General features: G+C 35.2%; 2 protein-coding genes and 1 pseudogene across 2 annotated transcripts; 1 reads left to right on the forward strand and 2 right to left on the reverse strand.

Moving 5' to 3' along the window:
* Positions 1 to 6,114: 6,114 nt before the first annotated feature.
* On the forward strand, positions 6,115 to 7,212 carry LOC147276929 (uncharacterized). The gene is made up of 2 exons (XM_086253306.1): positions 6,115 to 6,235; positions 6,443 to 7,212. The coding sequence occupies exons 1-2, from the start codon at positions 6,188 to 6,190 to the stop codon at positions 6,743 to 6,745; spliced, it is 351 nt and encodes a 116-aa protein (XP_086109432.1). The 5' UTR covers positions 6,115 to 6,187; the 3' UTR covers positions 6,746 to 7,212.
* A 1,040-nt stretch (positions 7,213 to 8,252) lies between these two features.
* LOC147276930 (BURP domain-containing protein BNM2A-like) lies at positions 8,253 to 14,098 on the reverse strand (annotated as a pseudogene).
* On the reverse strand, positions 11,898 to 13,125 carry LOC147276931 (uncharacterized). The gene is made up of 3 exons (XM_086253898.1): positions 12,811 to 13,125; positions 12,532 to 12,678; positions 11,898 to 12,443 (listed from the first exon to the last, which is right to left on the reverse strand). The coding sequence occupies exons 1-3, from the start codon at positions 13,123 to 13,125 to the stop codon at positions 11,898 to 11,900; spliced, it is 1,008 nt and encodes a 335-aa protein (XP_086110024.1).
* Positions 14,099 to 14,220: the final 122 nt, after the last annotated feature.

The raw sequence follows: 14,220 nt of genomic DNA on the forward strand, positions 1-14,220 counted from the left end.
CAAAGTGCAAGATAGGTATTATGTGGTCCACTCAATAAATCACATAAATATTCATACAAGTCAATGAACAATGAAATCTCCCCAACCAATTTTAGCTTTTTGGATCTCATATATATCAACTCGTTCAAAGTCTCTCACCACTATACACAGTCTTATCATCCTAAGATGATCATCATAGCATAAATGAACCTTTCAATGGCTTAGAATTCCCAATAAAGTGATAACCATTAGAAAGCAAATACGCCATCAATAGACTGTATTAGGAATTGTAGATTAAATACAATGAAGTTATTGATCGAAAGTGATTGTTTATCAAAAATATATTAAGTCATGTGATATATCTCTAAACCACACCAAAATATTTTGGGATAAAATCCCACGTTTGGATGAGTGTTAGATAAAAAAGCAGTATTTGTGCACTATAGGAGGTCGAAATAGGTGAACCCAACAGATGGTTATGAGTCTTATGACCATACCAACCAATATATTTGTGCATGCATGAGATTACACCCATTTCTTGGACCATTGAGCCGCTCCTTTTACCAAAAGTTGAACGTGCACAGAACATATATAGCCAATAGGCAATGGCCTAACTCCATAAAGACCTATTTTACTTTATTGATATCCACATTCATTAATTTATTGAATTTGTTTTATAACATAATATATATGTCAATGCATGTTGACATCATTGTGTTTGTGTGCCGCTTAATCTATTGTTGAAATTCAGTTTCAACGAATGTGTTTGTCATTTTGCAACCTCATGAGCTAAACACAACGTGATCTCTAATTAATAATTAAAGATACCCTGCATACATAAAGTGGAAGAACACAGAAAACTACAACTAGAAACTTGCATTCTGATGCAGAACTAAAGTTGACTTTTGTATATATCAAACCTACTTATTATATTGCCAGATGTTCATTTGAATATTGATCATCTGGGTTCTTGTTGAAATATCTAGAGAAAGGGAAAAAATTTCTATAAGGGCCGTTTGGTTCAAGTTTTAGAGGTCTGAAAATGAGAAATCAATTTTATTCCCATGTTTGGTAAATACAGGAAAGAGAAATCAATTCGTGGTCCAAAGGAATCTGATGCCCTTATTGGGGGAAAAATGAAACTCTTGCTGGAGCAATGTAATTGATTTCCCCCCCTCTTGAAAAAACATTTATTGCTTCTTTTTGGATAAAACTAACCCTGCTATTATTTCAAAATAAATAATAGATTATAGTACAATTGTAAAACTGACCAAACACAATATTTATTGCTTCCAATTCCTTGTTTACTTTCTCAACCTTACCAAACACAGAAAAAGGAATTTCACATTCCTTTCCCCCTAGAAAATGCTAAGGAATTGATTTCCCAAGAAATCAATTCCGTGAACCAAACGGCCCTAAAGGTTTTTCGACAATCTTCTGTACATGCAATCCCGTTTATTAGTTGTTGATGCACATGAGATAAATAGCAAAATCTCCATATATGACAATCGTCTACATATTTTTAGGGTTAGCAAGATACCCACCTGAATTTTGACTCGATTTGCATGTTACTACCTAAATTAAAAATAGAAACAAGTTTCCTCCTGAATTAAAATTTGTTTGCAAGTTACCACCTCATCCAAATTTTCAGGGGTTTTTGGTCTTTGAAATTGGGTGGGGAAGCTTTTGCCACCTTAGCATGCTGAGTGGCAAGGCCCAACCAGTTACAAGTGGCCACATGTACAGCCATTTTTCTATTTCTATTTTCTTATTTTTATAAACTTTAAAAATTAATTAAAAATAGCTTCGGATTCAGAAAAATACACAGAAAATTCTCGAGTGATGTCAACGGTACGTGTAAGATAAGTTTGACATGTATTACTGGTGGACATAAATAAATTAATATTTCATCGAAAAAATAAATTAGATATTTATGTGTATTGTGTTCATATAAAAAATTACAAATAAATTAATAAAATATTTGTAAATTTCATAATAATCAAAATACAATTTGGATTTATATAATGATCACATGTAAATATTTGCAAATTACATAATAGTAAATGTGCTCAACCCAATTTAGGTGGCCCTATACTATTCCTAGTGTTAAATTACTATTATGCCCTTCAAAAATATTTTGACTCAAATTTAAAAATAAAAACTATCACACAATCATCAAGTTTAAAAACTGTGTGATAGTTTTTAATTAAAAAATAGTAATTGTGTGATAGTTACCAATAAAAAAAAAAAGTAATTGTGTGACAATTACCAATTAAAAAACATAAAAACATAATTGTGTGACAGTTGCCGATTAAAAAACGATCAATGTGTGACAGTTATCAATTCAAAAACAATAATTGTTACACAGTTACCAATTTAAAAAAAGTGTGTAGTTGTTATTGACTTATATATCATTTTAAAAATTGGACATTAGTGATGTCAGTACAATGGCAAGATCTGTAAATTTCTTTTTATTTTTGTTCAGTTGTTAATTCACAAAATTTATCTTAATTTCATTTTTGTCAATAATAACTATTATTTTGAAAAAATTCATTGACTCATTTGTAATATTAAAAATATTTATTAATTTTTTTTTTGTAATTGGCCCTTGTTAATATTTATTTATTAATAAATGTAAACAAAAAATTTCTTTGATAATACAATATGAAAGGTCAACTTCTCATCCGAAAGTGGAAATTTTGAGTCTCTTTGTTGGATATGTACGTAAGCCTGATTCCATCTTGCATCACATGAACATAATCCTTTTTTATTTAGGAAAGAGAGAATATGAGAGGTGAACTTTCTTATAAATTAAACATTGTGAAAATAATGTTTTAAGTTACCAATTAACTACTGATTTAGGGACATTTTTTTTTATCAATGTTGGAGAAATTTTAAGTTCGAATTCCCCTCATTCAGATTAATAAATAAATAAACAATTGTTTTAGGTTATAAATCTCTGAACCTATATGGTTAATATTTATTTGGACTAAAAGATGAAAATCTTCCGTATAGTTCTTTATTTAATACAAAAGAAAACACATATCTCACTCAACCTCATCCCCTTATTGATCTCAATTGCTTCTTTAGAACATACGGGAAAGAAAAATGTGAAATCAAAGAAATTTCTTTCAAGAAAATTACTTTAGGCATCTATGTACACGGAGAAATTTCTTTCAAGAAAATTACTTTAAGCAAATGCAATTGAAAAGAAACGCCAATAAAAAAGTCATTCGACTTTTTCTCTTTTGAGTTTCTTAGGGGTACATCGGTCTCATTATATTTCATATTAATATAAATTAATTTCAGTGAAATTATCAATATATACTTTTTTTAAAAGAGGATTGAGAGATAAAGAAATTGAAATATTCAATTTAGAATTAACCGTCAATGAAAAAGACTCAAAATCTTTATAAGAACTTACACAATGTTATAGTTTTCCAACGTAAGATAGTGCTCTACATTATCACAACAAAATAGAGGAGGGTGCTATTTATTTTCTAAATGCACATGCTCAAATGATAAACAAAGATATATATTGTCCACCGTTAACTTTGTAAGAAAATATATTCAAAGATGTGACATGTAATTGTAGCGATGCAAAAGTACTTTTGTGTATGTCTTGTGTATATCCAAATGCCTAAGTTGACAAAGAAACAGCGATTCCAAGAAAATGACCAAGAAACAGTTACTTGAGAAACCCATATGGTAAATGTCATAGGCCCGCCTACACTTGTAACATCACCGACTTCAATATTTAAAATGTGCAGCAAACAAAAGGGTGATATGGCTAATGGCTATATATGGTTGATATATATCACCCACTAAAGCAACTATTGTCGTCTGTTACAACTTACAATTCATTTCCGGCCCAATATCATTATAAAATTGTATTAAATGACCTATTTTAACGAAGCACTTACAATTTTCATTCAGAATTTATATAGTTAGCAATTTTGATTCTTTTGGGCTGCCAAAATGATTGAATCACCCCCCAAAAAGTCGAGAAAGTCGGATTAGATTTAAGAAGATATTCGAGATTAGAGTTAAATTGGTTGAAGAGATAGTTTGAGACTTTGAGTTGATCAAAAGTTTATGAGAGTTTGAAGTTGAAAATGTATAAATTAGGAAGATATATAATGCCTTTATTACTTGAAATTTGTTTTTGTTTTTTATCCTCTCTTGTGTTCTAAGTTTTAAGTAATGGAATATGACCATTTGGGTATAATGAGCTCCACTAGAAAAGATGGTAATGGAGTTGAGATTGATGTTAGATTTTAACCGTATTTTTTTTGGTCAAAGGTGATTCATTAAAGCTTATTAAAGGTGAAAACAGAGCAAAATTTGGATGAATTGTAACCAACACTATTAAATAAAACTAGAAAAATCACACATACGTACATGACACATATGTAATCACACACACTATTAGTATAAGAATGTGGAATGTTATCGTTTTATAGGAAAATTAAACCTTATATAAGAGTTTAAAAAGTCTTAATCTTTTGTAAATTGATTTTGAATTTAATACCTAAATTTTTTTATGGTCTTAGAGCTGACAATTCAAAGGCCTCTTGTGCTCATATTGAATTATTTAGAGCCCTAAACCATTTTTTTTTAGCAATAGGTCCTTTGCAAGTGTAAGTCAGTGCCAATTAGTAATAGGCCCTTAGCAAGTATAAGTCAATGACAATTACACCAATATAATTAAGTGATGATTACACTAATAAATGTAATAGTCACTACTCAGTTACTCCAATAGAGCACTAACAAGAAGCCCTGAATTTTAAATCCCTAAACCTTATACCATATTACACCCTCCTAATACATCCCAATGTTCTGTATTTATTGCATGACATTATTAATTATTTGTTTACTGTATTTGCATAGCAGAACCAGATCAGCATTGACCACCTCTGCATTGTTTATAAACTACCCACGAGGGTGCCACTGGTGATAAACAAAATTATGTTGCAAAGTCCATTTTTTCTATTACTTTTTTATTTTTTATGCCACATTTGATGAGGGCATTTGACATAGGACTTTTAGCTACTAACACCCTGTCATACAAAATCTAGAACAAGTGGTTATGTCATCCAATTAACAACCCAAAATTTAAAATAATATTTGCAGTAATTTCGGGAAAGGAAGTTGCGTGCTTTGACCTCCAATATTTTGAACTTTGTTCAATAATTTAATAAGATAAAATAAAATGATGAGTGCTAAATATCATTTATCTGGACCTTCATAATATCATTACTGTAATGAGACTAAATCTTGTATGGGGCATGTCCGAGTGCAGCAGCTCTCACATGAGGTATGTGGATCCCACCTCATGTGAGAGCTGCCGCATTGGGGCACGCCCCATCGAAGACTCTCTCCTGTAATGATGTCTTAAATATGGCAGCTGCATCATATGTATATATCACACCATATACATAAAATGACTGTCTCCTTCATAAAATTCTGATCTCGGTTTAGAACTTCTTTGTCAAAATATGATCAAGTTGAAATTAATTATCAAAATCACCTTGGGGAACTTTCCTGTGAACCCACCTGGACTTTGTTTCACAAGTCATAGTTGTCGGTATGCCCCCTCCAACCTAATGCTAATTTGTCATGTGCATTTGGTCAAAAGTGATTTAATCTAAAGGGCCCAAAAACCAGCAAGCCAAATGTTAAATACAGTGTCTACACGTGCGTATGTGAATTATTTATTAACCAATATTATAGATATATCTTTTTACACCTTTAGTCACAAATTGTGTGGTGATTAAAAGCTTAATTTTTTTGTAGTGATAAGCTTCATATATATCAACGATTGATATTTTTTAATTATCACAAACAATTGATATTCATAAACGTTGAATTCAAGACTAAATAATCATTGACACGATTGTTAATTACTCAATTATCCATAAAAACTCGCTCGCACATTAACAACTGACGGTCCCTCACACGCTGTGACCAAATGGAAAGCTAGCTCACACCAGGAATTGTTATTGCACCAGTTAGCAATTTTACTTCACAAGGGTTTTTTCATTGGAGGGTCACAAGTTTTCTAAATTACCTTTATGCCTCAAAATATAAACAATTAATGTGTTGACATGGCACCTAGCTAGTTGCTTATAAAGGGTAATGGTCAGAGACTCAGAGCAGGGTGAGCAGACCATTAGAATCAAGTGTGTTACATTGAGTTGGCCAAGACATGAAGTACTCTGTCTCTTGCTTTCTGCTTCTGGTCTCCATTCTCTTGGTAAGCATTTCTCATACAGCTCTATAGCTTCATTGAATTCTTAAAATACCAAAGTTTCAACATCCTAGATGAGTTGTCAAATTAAGCATGTCATACTAGTTCCTCATGCAGAATTTCCATTTACAATTTGTCCAATTTTTACAACAAATATGTGCAATTTTTTACAAGTTTGATTCAATTCTCAACTAACCCTTTTTCATGGAACAGTTGTCTGAGCACAGTGATGCAAGAAAAGACCTTGGAGGAGGGTACTGGAAACAGGTGATGAATGACCAACCCATGCCAGAGGCCATTAGAGACCTCTTTTTCCATCAAGATCATGAAGAAGTGCCATCTCTCCCTGGTTCAACAAAAAAGGACCATTTTGTTAGGGACTTTGACATCAGGCCTAATGCTGTTTTATACCACAGTGCCCACCATACTCATCATCATCACCCTGAAGAAAAGAAGCATGATATGGAACCCAAAGAAGAAATTGCATCTTATATTAAAACAGTCAACCATGGCTGAATCAGGAACATCAAGAACATATTGTTCTATTAGACCAACTTTGAAATAGAGCTAGCTCTTATGTTTGTACTATATTTTGTTGTGCTTAATTTGGTCTTTTCTGTTTAAATACTTGTGCTTGGAATTTCTCAGGTTCTAATTGTGCTTATGTCTAGTCCATATCTTGATAAGACAGTAATAATTTAATGTTAATTATATAATGTTTGCATAATTAACAGTGGGAAGCCTTGCTTTTAGTTTTGGCTGTTATTATCAATTCTGTGATCACTGGATTGAGGTCTCATCTAATCCATATTTTGGATCTAGAGTAGTTTTGAGTTCTTTGATTGGGAAATGTTATATTTTTTAATGTTATATATCGTCTAGAACGAATGTATTTTCAATATGTACTCGCTTATCAGAAATCAATAGTGTTATGTTGTCAAATTATTAATATAAATCATTGATCAGGTGGATACCTGTTTGAATCCCCGTATGCAGACTTCTCTACTTATGAAATTGCAAGATGTAAACGAGGAACTCTAGGCTAGTTTTGAAAGACTAACACTATCCATTGTGCACATAGGCACATAGATTATGCTAGGAGAAAGTGGCATAGACCGATGCATGCGTAAATGAATTAATGAAACCCTGCCACATTGATATAGTACCATATTTTGGACCGATGCATGCGTAAAAATATCCTCAATGACTGATTTAGATCAATCTGTTAAAATTTTTACCGAACTAACTCAACAAAAGTTTGATTCTATCTTTGATAATAATAAATTGGCTAAAATAGTTAATAACTCAAATAAAAACGGAAATTTGATTGCTTTCTTCTCCTTTTATGGTCCACTACTAAGTGCCAAAATTTGTAAGGCAGATTCTTCAGTTTCACACCACTTTTCACTCTTTTTAAGAGTAGCCGAGTCAGATTTTGTTGCTTTCATCACCAAAATGCCTGCTCCTTTATTTCCATGCTTCACGTGAGCATCCCTTTCTTCATTTTTCTTTCCTTCAATCTCCTTATTATTTGGTCACATGCTCTTCACCTCTCTAAGAAACAGCTGGTTCTTCAAACATAAAGAGGACTTGGGCGTTTCTTGGGTAAATGAATGAATATATGATTCAAATTTTAAAGAGTACAAGTGGCCCCCTGAATTAAGAGACAAAAGTCATATTGTGCTTCTTCAGATATTGAGGTTTGGTGATACTGGGACCCAATTGTTGAATTGAAATTTCATCAACTTTGATAAAATTGGTTCGCATCTTTAGTACTTGAGTATTTACCTATAGAAAGTATTTACTTATTGACAAAAAAAAAAGTATTTACCTATAGAAAGAGCATTGTTCAATTATGTTTCTCTACATTCGTATTGCTCTAGTATTTTCATGAGAAAACAGCAATATGATCTTCAGAACTTCATTTCTTGGTATTTTAGTCAGAAATTCAACATGTTCCAAAGAAGATTGTGAATTATTTGATCTCTTATGGTATATTTATTTTACTGTCATGCACTTTTTACTACATTGAGGTGGATTTTGGAACCCATACAAGATTATCTGCAGGAAAAAAATGGCACACAGGGGAAGTCCCTGGCTTAATCCTAAGCACACTGAATGATGCATGATCAGGGCTCCAATGAGAGGTATCCATGTGGCAAACAGCAACAGCTTCAACTCTATCTCCATTCTCACCACCCAATGATACCTTGAACACCTTGTTCTGACTTTCTTGGCTATGGCAATAGAAAACTGCATAAGGGTAAGGCAAGGTATGACATGCCACCATCTTGGGAGCCAATATCTCCTTAGGCACTTCCAAGATAGTGTAGTTCTGGAAGTGGGTACTTGATTTTGTGACATGGGTAGTGGCTACAACACTGAAAGGGGTCTTTGATCCAAAGACACCTTTTTGTTGGTATATACTTTACAAAGTAATACCAAGATATATGGGTGAAAAGTTTACAAACTTTATCCACCTCTCACACACTCACTGATGAACACTCACAAAATATTGAGAACAAGTGTTTATAGAGAAAATATGTTTTCTCTTATTATTGAATGAAAACTACTGCTTACAATCAAACACACGGACTCATCCCTTATATAGGGAGTTTATAAACAATCATACTTAATGCTAGTTGTAGAAAGTCTAATGAATACAATAAATAGAAGTAGAGCTATCATATCTAGCCTATCTAGGTGCAGCTAGCTAAAACATAGAGGGGGGGCAGATGAAGAAAATCAGCCACCAATACATACTATGCAAACTAGTATGAAACCATGACAAAGTAAAAAGCAATTGTGGGCTGTTTAATGAAGACAGCCACCAACTCATGTGAACCCACGTGATGGAGTATTGACTTGCTTATTCCAACATTCACCCCCTCAAATCAATAATCCTTCATTCCAAGCATTTCACGTAGCCTTCTGAATGATTCGAATGGAAGTGGTTTTGTGAAGATGTCAGCCACCTGTTCCGTGGTGTGACAATACATCAGCTCAAATGTTTTTTGCTTCACGTGGTCCCTAAGAAAATGGAATCTGATATCAATATGTTTGCTCCTTCCATGTTGTACTGGATTTTTGGCAAGTTTGATTGCAGATTTGTTGTCCACATGAATTACAGTGGATTCTTCTTGTGGGTGATTTAATGACTTCAACAGATTTCTCAACCAAATTCCCTCACAAACTGTTGAGGAAGCGGCCACATACTCGGCCTCACATGATGACAATGCTATAATTGCCTGCTTCTTGGATGTCCAAGAGAAAGCTGTTGAACCAAGATAAAACACATACCCTGTAGTGCTTTTTCCTTCATCTCTATCACCTCCCCAATCACTATCTGAATAGCCAATTAAATTTGCATCTTCACCATAAGCATAAAAAAGGCCAAAATTGAGAGTACCTTTAATATACCTTATAATCCTCTTTGCGGCTAGCCAATGTGATTCTTTGGGTGTCTCCATATACCTGCTCACAAGCCCAACTCCATAAACAATGTCAGGTCTTGTCATAGTCAAGTATCTCAAGCTTCCAACTAGACTCTTAAACAAGGTAGAGTCCACCAATTTTCCTTCTCCTTCTTTTGATAGCTTGAGACCCGTAGCAACTGGAGTATTGACAGAATTACAACTGTCCATCTGGAATTTCTCAAGGATCTCTCTCATGTACTTCTTTTGAGAAATGAAAATTCCATCGCTTTCTTGCTTCACCTCTATCCCAAGAAAATAGGACATCAAACCATTGTCAGTCATTTCAAATTCTTTGAACATGGACTGCTTGAATTCTTCAAACATGGTTTCACTACTACCAGTAAATAGCAAATCATCTACGTAAAGACAAAGGATTAAAATTTCTCCTTTATCACCAATCTTCATGTAGACTGAATGCTCATATGGACATTGAATAAATCCATTTTCTTGAAGATAGCCATCAATACATGAATTCTAGGCTCTTGGGGCTTGCTTTAGACCATACAAAGCCTTCTTCAAACGATACACCTTGTGTTCTTCACCTTTTCTTTTAAAACCTTCAGGTTGTTCAACATAGACTTCCTCCTCAAGAACACCATTGAGGAAAGCTGACTTGACATCAAGTTGGTAAATCTTCCAACTATGATGAGCAGCAAGTGAGATCAACAACCTCACTGTATCAAGTCGAGCGACAGGTGCAAAGACTTCTTCATAGTCTATTCCATATTTCTGTTTGTAGCCTTTAGCTACAAGCCTTGCCTTGTACCGATCAACACTACCATCTGCAGTGCGTTTGATTTTGTACACCCATTTGACACCAATAGCCTTCTGTTTTGGTGGCAAAGTAGTGAGCATCCATGTATCATTCTTCTGAATTGCATGGATTTCTTCTTCCATTGCTAACTTCCAGCAATCTTCTTTCTCAGCTTCTTGATAACTTAATGGCTCATGATCTGCATACAAACAGAAGAGATTTATATCTCCTCCTTCTTGCTCATAGATTTCTGTGAGACTTCTCATCCTAATGGGGGTTAAAGAGTTGCTGCTGTGACTGGATGATGAAGAATGGGTCGAAGATGATGGATTTGGAGGAGTTGTAGAACCAGAGCCATAACTTAAACGCGAAGACAGAGGAGCAGACCTATCGCTCGGTTGTGCAATTTGATTAATTGGTTCTGGAGTTTCTTGAACTTCATCTTCAACCTGTACTTCAGTTTTCACCTCCTCCTTGTTGTTCAAGTTCCATGTTTCTTCCTCACTGAAGATAACATCTCTACTAACCACCAACTTCTTTGTTATTGGATTATAGAGCTTGTACGCCTTTGACTCCTCACTGTATCCCAAAAAGATACATTTTTCTCCACGATCATCAAGCTTCCTTCTTTTTGCTTCTGGAATTTGAGCATATGCTACACACCCAAAAATTCGTAGATGTGCAACATTGGGTTTGTACCCACTCCAAGCTTCCTGAGGTGTCATGTTCTTGACACTCTTGGTTGGACATCTATTCAGCAAATACACTGAACATGCTACGGCCTCTGCCCAGAATTGCTTGGGCAATTCTTTCTCTTTAAGCATAGATCTTGTCATTTCAAGGATAGTGCGATTTTTTCTTTCGGCTATCCCATTTTGTTGTGGGGTATAAGCTGCTGTCAGTTGATGCTTTATACCATTTTGTCTGCAAAATTCTTGAAATGCATTTGAGGTGTACTCACCCCCTCGATCCGATCTGAGAGTCACCAAATTGCACTTACTCTCAACTTCAGTGCGAGCTTTAAAATCCTTGAATACAGTAAAAGCTGAAGATTTTTCTTTGAGAAAATATACCCACACCTTTCTACTGTAATCATCTATGAAGGTAATAAAATACCTATTTCCACCAAATGAGATAGGCTCCAATGGTCCACAAATATCTGTGTGCACCAACTGTAGTGGTTCCTTTGCTCTCCATGCCTTGCCACTAGGAAAAGAAATCCTTGATTGCTTTCCTAGCACACATCCTTCACAAACATGATTGGGTGCCTCAATTTGTGGTAGACCATGCACCATTCCACCCGTCGATAAGAGCTTTAGACCATTGAAATGAAGATGGCCAAAGCGAAAATGCCATTTCCATGACTCGTTTTCAATGAGCCCAAGGAAGCATTTCTCTTTCTTAGTATTCAGATTCAACGGGAACATGCGATTCCTCGTCATTGGACCTTTGCAATTAGTCTCCCACTTGCATTTTTAAGGAAGAGAGAATTATTCTCCATAATAACAATATACCCCTTTTGGAGTAACTGTCCAATACTGAGAATATTGCTTTTCATGCTAGGAATATAATAAACATCGGAGATGTATTCTTCTTTGCCATCTTTTTGGAAGATTTTTATTCTTCCCTTTCCTTCAACAGATAGCTTTGAAGAATCTCCAAGGCTAACATCACCACGAACTCCTTCATTAAGTTCAACAAAAAATTCTCTTTTTCCACACATATGATTGCTAGCACCTGAGTCAAGGTACCAAGCATCTCCTTGTCCACCACTTTCACTGTGAACCAACAGGAGAGTAGAATCATCATTGTTGGAAGACTCTGCAAGGTTGACTTGGTCTTTCCTTTTCTCCTTTTGACATTCTGAGGCACTTAACTTTCTTTCTTCTTTCCTCACGACTCTCTGCGTTACCACGCCCTCGTCCTCGGCCTCTGCCTCGTCCGCGAGAACCTCCACGGTGTGAATTTGATGCACCACTACTTCCTTGTGGTTTATCAAGATTTAGCTTTGACTCTAAAGCTTGGTTGAGTGATGTGGATCCTGCATGTTTCTGCATGCGTTGCTCATGGACCCGAAGAGATCCTAGCAGCTCATCTGCACTTATCTCCTCCAAGTCTTTTGATTCTTCAATCGCCGTCACCACATGTTCAAAGTTTTGTGTGAGGGATCGGAGAATTTTCTCCATGACACGAACATCATCAACTTTCTCTCCATTCCGCTTCATTTGATTCACAATTGAAATTAATTAATCGTGAATAGTAGTCGGAGACACCTTCTCCTTCATTCATACGGGCAGATTCGAAGTCAGCCCTTAATGAGTGAAGCCGTATTCTCATAACACGATCAACACCTTTGAATATGTTTTTGAGAATTTCCCACACTTCCTTGCTTGTCTTGCTTCAGTGACTTTCTCGAAGGTTGAATTGTCTAATCCTTGATAGATTAGATACAGAGCCTTCTTGTCTTTCTTCCTTTGTTCTCTGAGAGTGTTTCTTTGCTCGGCAGTGTAAGTCACTTCTTCCTCTGCAGTAGGTTCTACATAACCATTGCAGACTATCTCCCAAAGATCTTGGGATCCAAAGAGAGCTTTGAATTGAATACACCATTTCTCGTAGTTCTCCTTCTTCAATATTGGGACTTGCATCTGCGCCATGTTAGAAGACATGCCTCTGGGCTGCTGTTAAGCAATTAAGGCTCTGATACCACTTTGTTGGTATATACTTTACAAAGTAATACCAAGATATATGGGTGAAAAAGTTTACAAACTTTATCCACCTCTCACACACTCACTGATGAACACTCACAAAATATTGAGAACAAGTGTTTATAGAGAAAATATGTTTTCTCTTATTATTGAATGAAAACTACTGCTTACAATCAAACACACGGACTCATCCCTTATATAGGGAGTTTATAAACAATCATACTTAATGCTAGTTGTAGAAAGTCTAATGAATACAATAAATAGAAGTAGAGCTATCATATCTAGCCTATCTAGGTGCAGCTAGCTAAAACATAGAGGGGGGGCAGATGAAGAAAATCAGCCACCAATACATACTATGCAAACTAGTATGAAACCATGACAAAGTAAAAAGCAATTGTGGGCTGTTTAATGAAGACAGCCACCAACTCATGTGAACCCACGTGATGGAGTATTGACTTGCTTATTCCAACACTTTTGTGAAGTCAAGCATGGATTCCAAGGAAGTAGCACAGAACTTGGTCTCTCCTTTGATGGGTTCAATCTCACAGTGCCTCAGAGTATCTTCCATGGCTTTGGCTTGGGGTGAATCTTTAGATAATTTGAAGATTTGGAGAAGGTCAAGGAGTTTTTTTGATGAAAAGGGAATTGAATCAGCTTCTTCTCTGGGCAACAAGTGGGGAGAAGTTGAAGGGTCTCTCTTAGGAAAAAAGATGGCCAAATTTTTCCCAACCTTTAGGTCCATCAAGGTGAAGAAAATCATATGTGAAGGGTCCATGTGATCCATATGGGATGATGGATGAGCATGTTCTTTATGTGTTGTTTCATGGGCATCATCAAGACCTTGCTTTGCATGAATTCCTTGATCCATAGGATGCATCAAGTTGTTTGTTGTTCCCCACTGTTTTTCACTCATCTGCCTGCCTCCAATTTCTTGAGCACACTGCATAATATTTGGCATAAATAATCCTGGAATTATTACTACTTAAATTTCTTTTAAACAGGAAGAAAAAGACATGGAAATTGAAATTTCAGCTAAATTATTTATCATTCTCTGCT

Source organism: Dryas octopetala, chromosome 8, assembly GCF_963921425.1.
Source record: "Dryas octopetala chromosome 8, drDryOcto1.1, whole genome shotgun sequence".
Lineage (NCBI taxonomy): Eukaryota > Viridiplantae > Streptophyta > Magnoliopsida > Rosales > Rosaceae > Dryas > Dryas octopetala.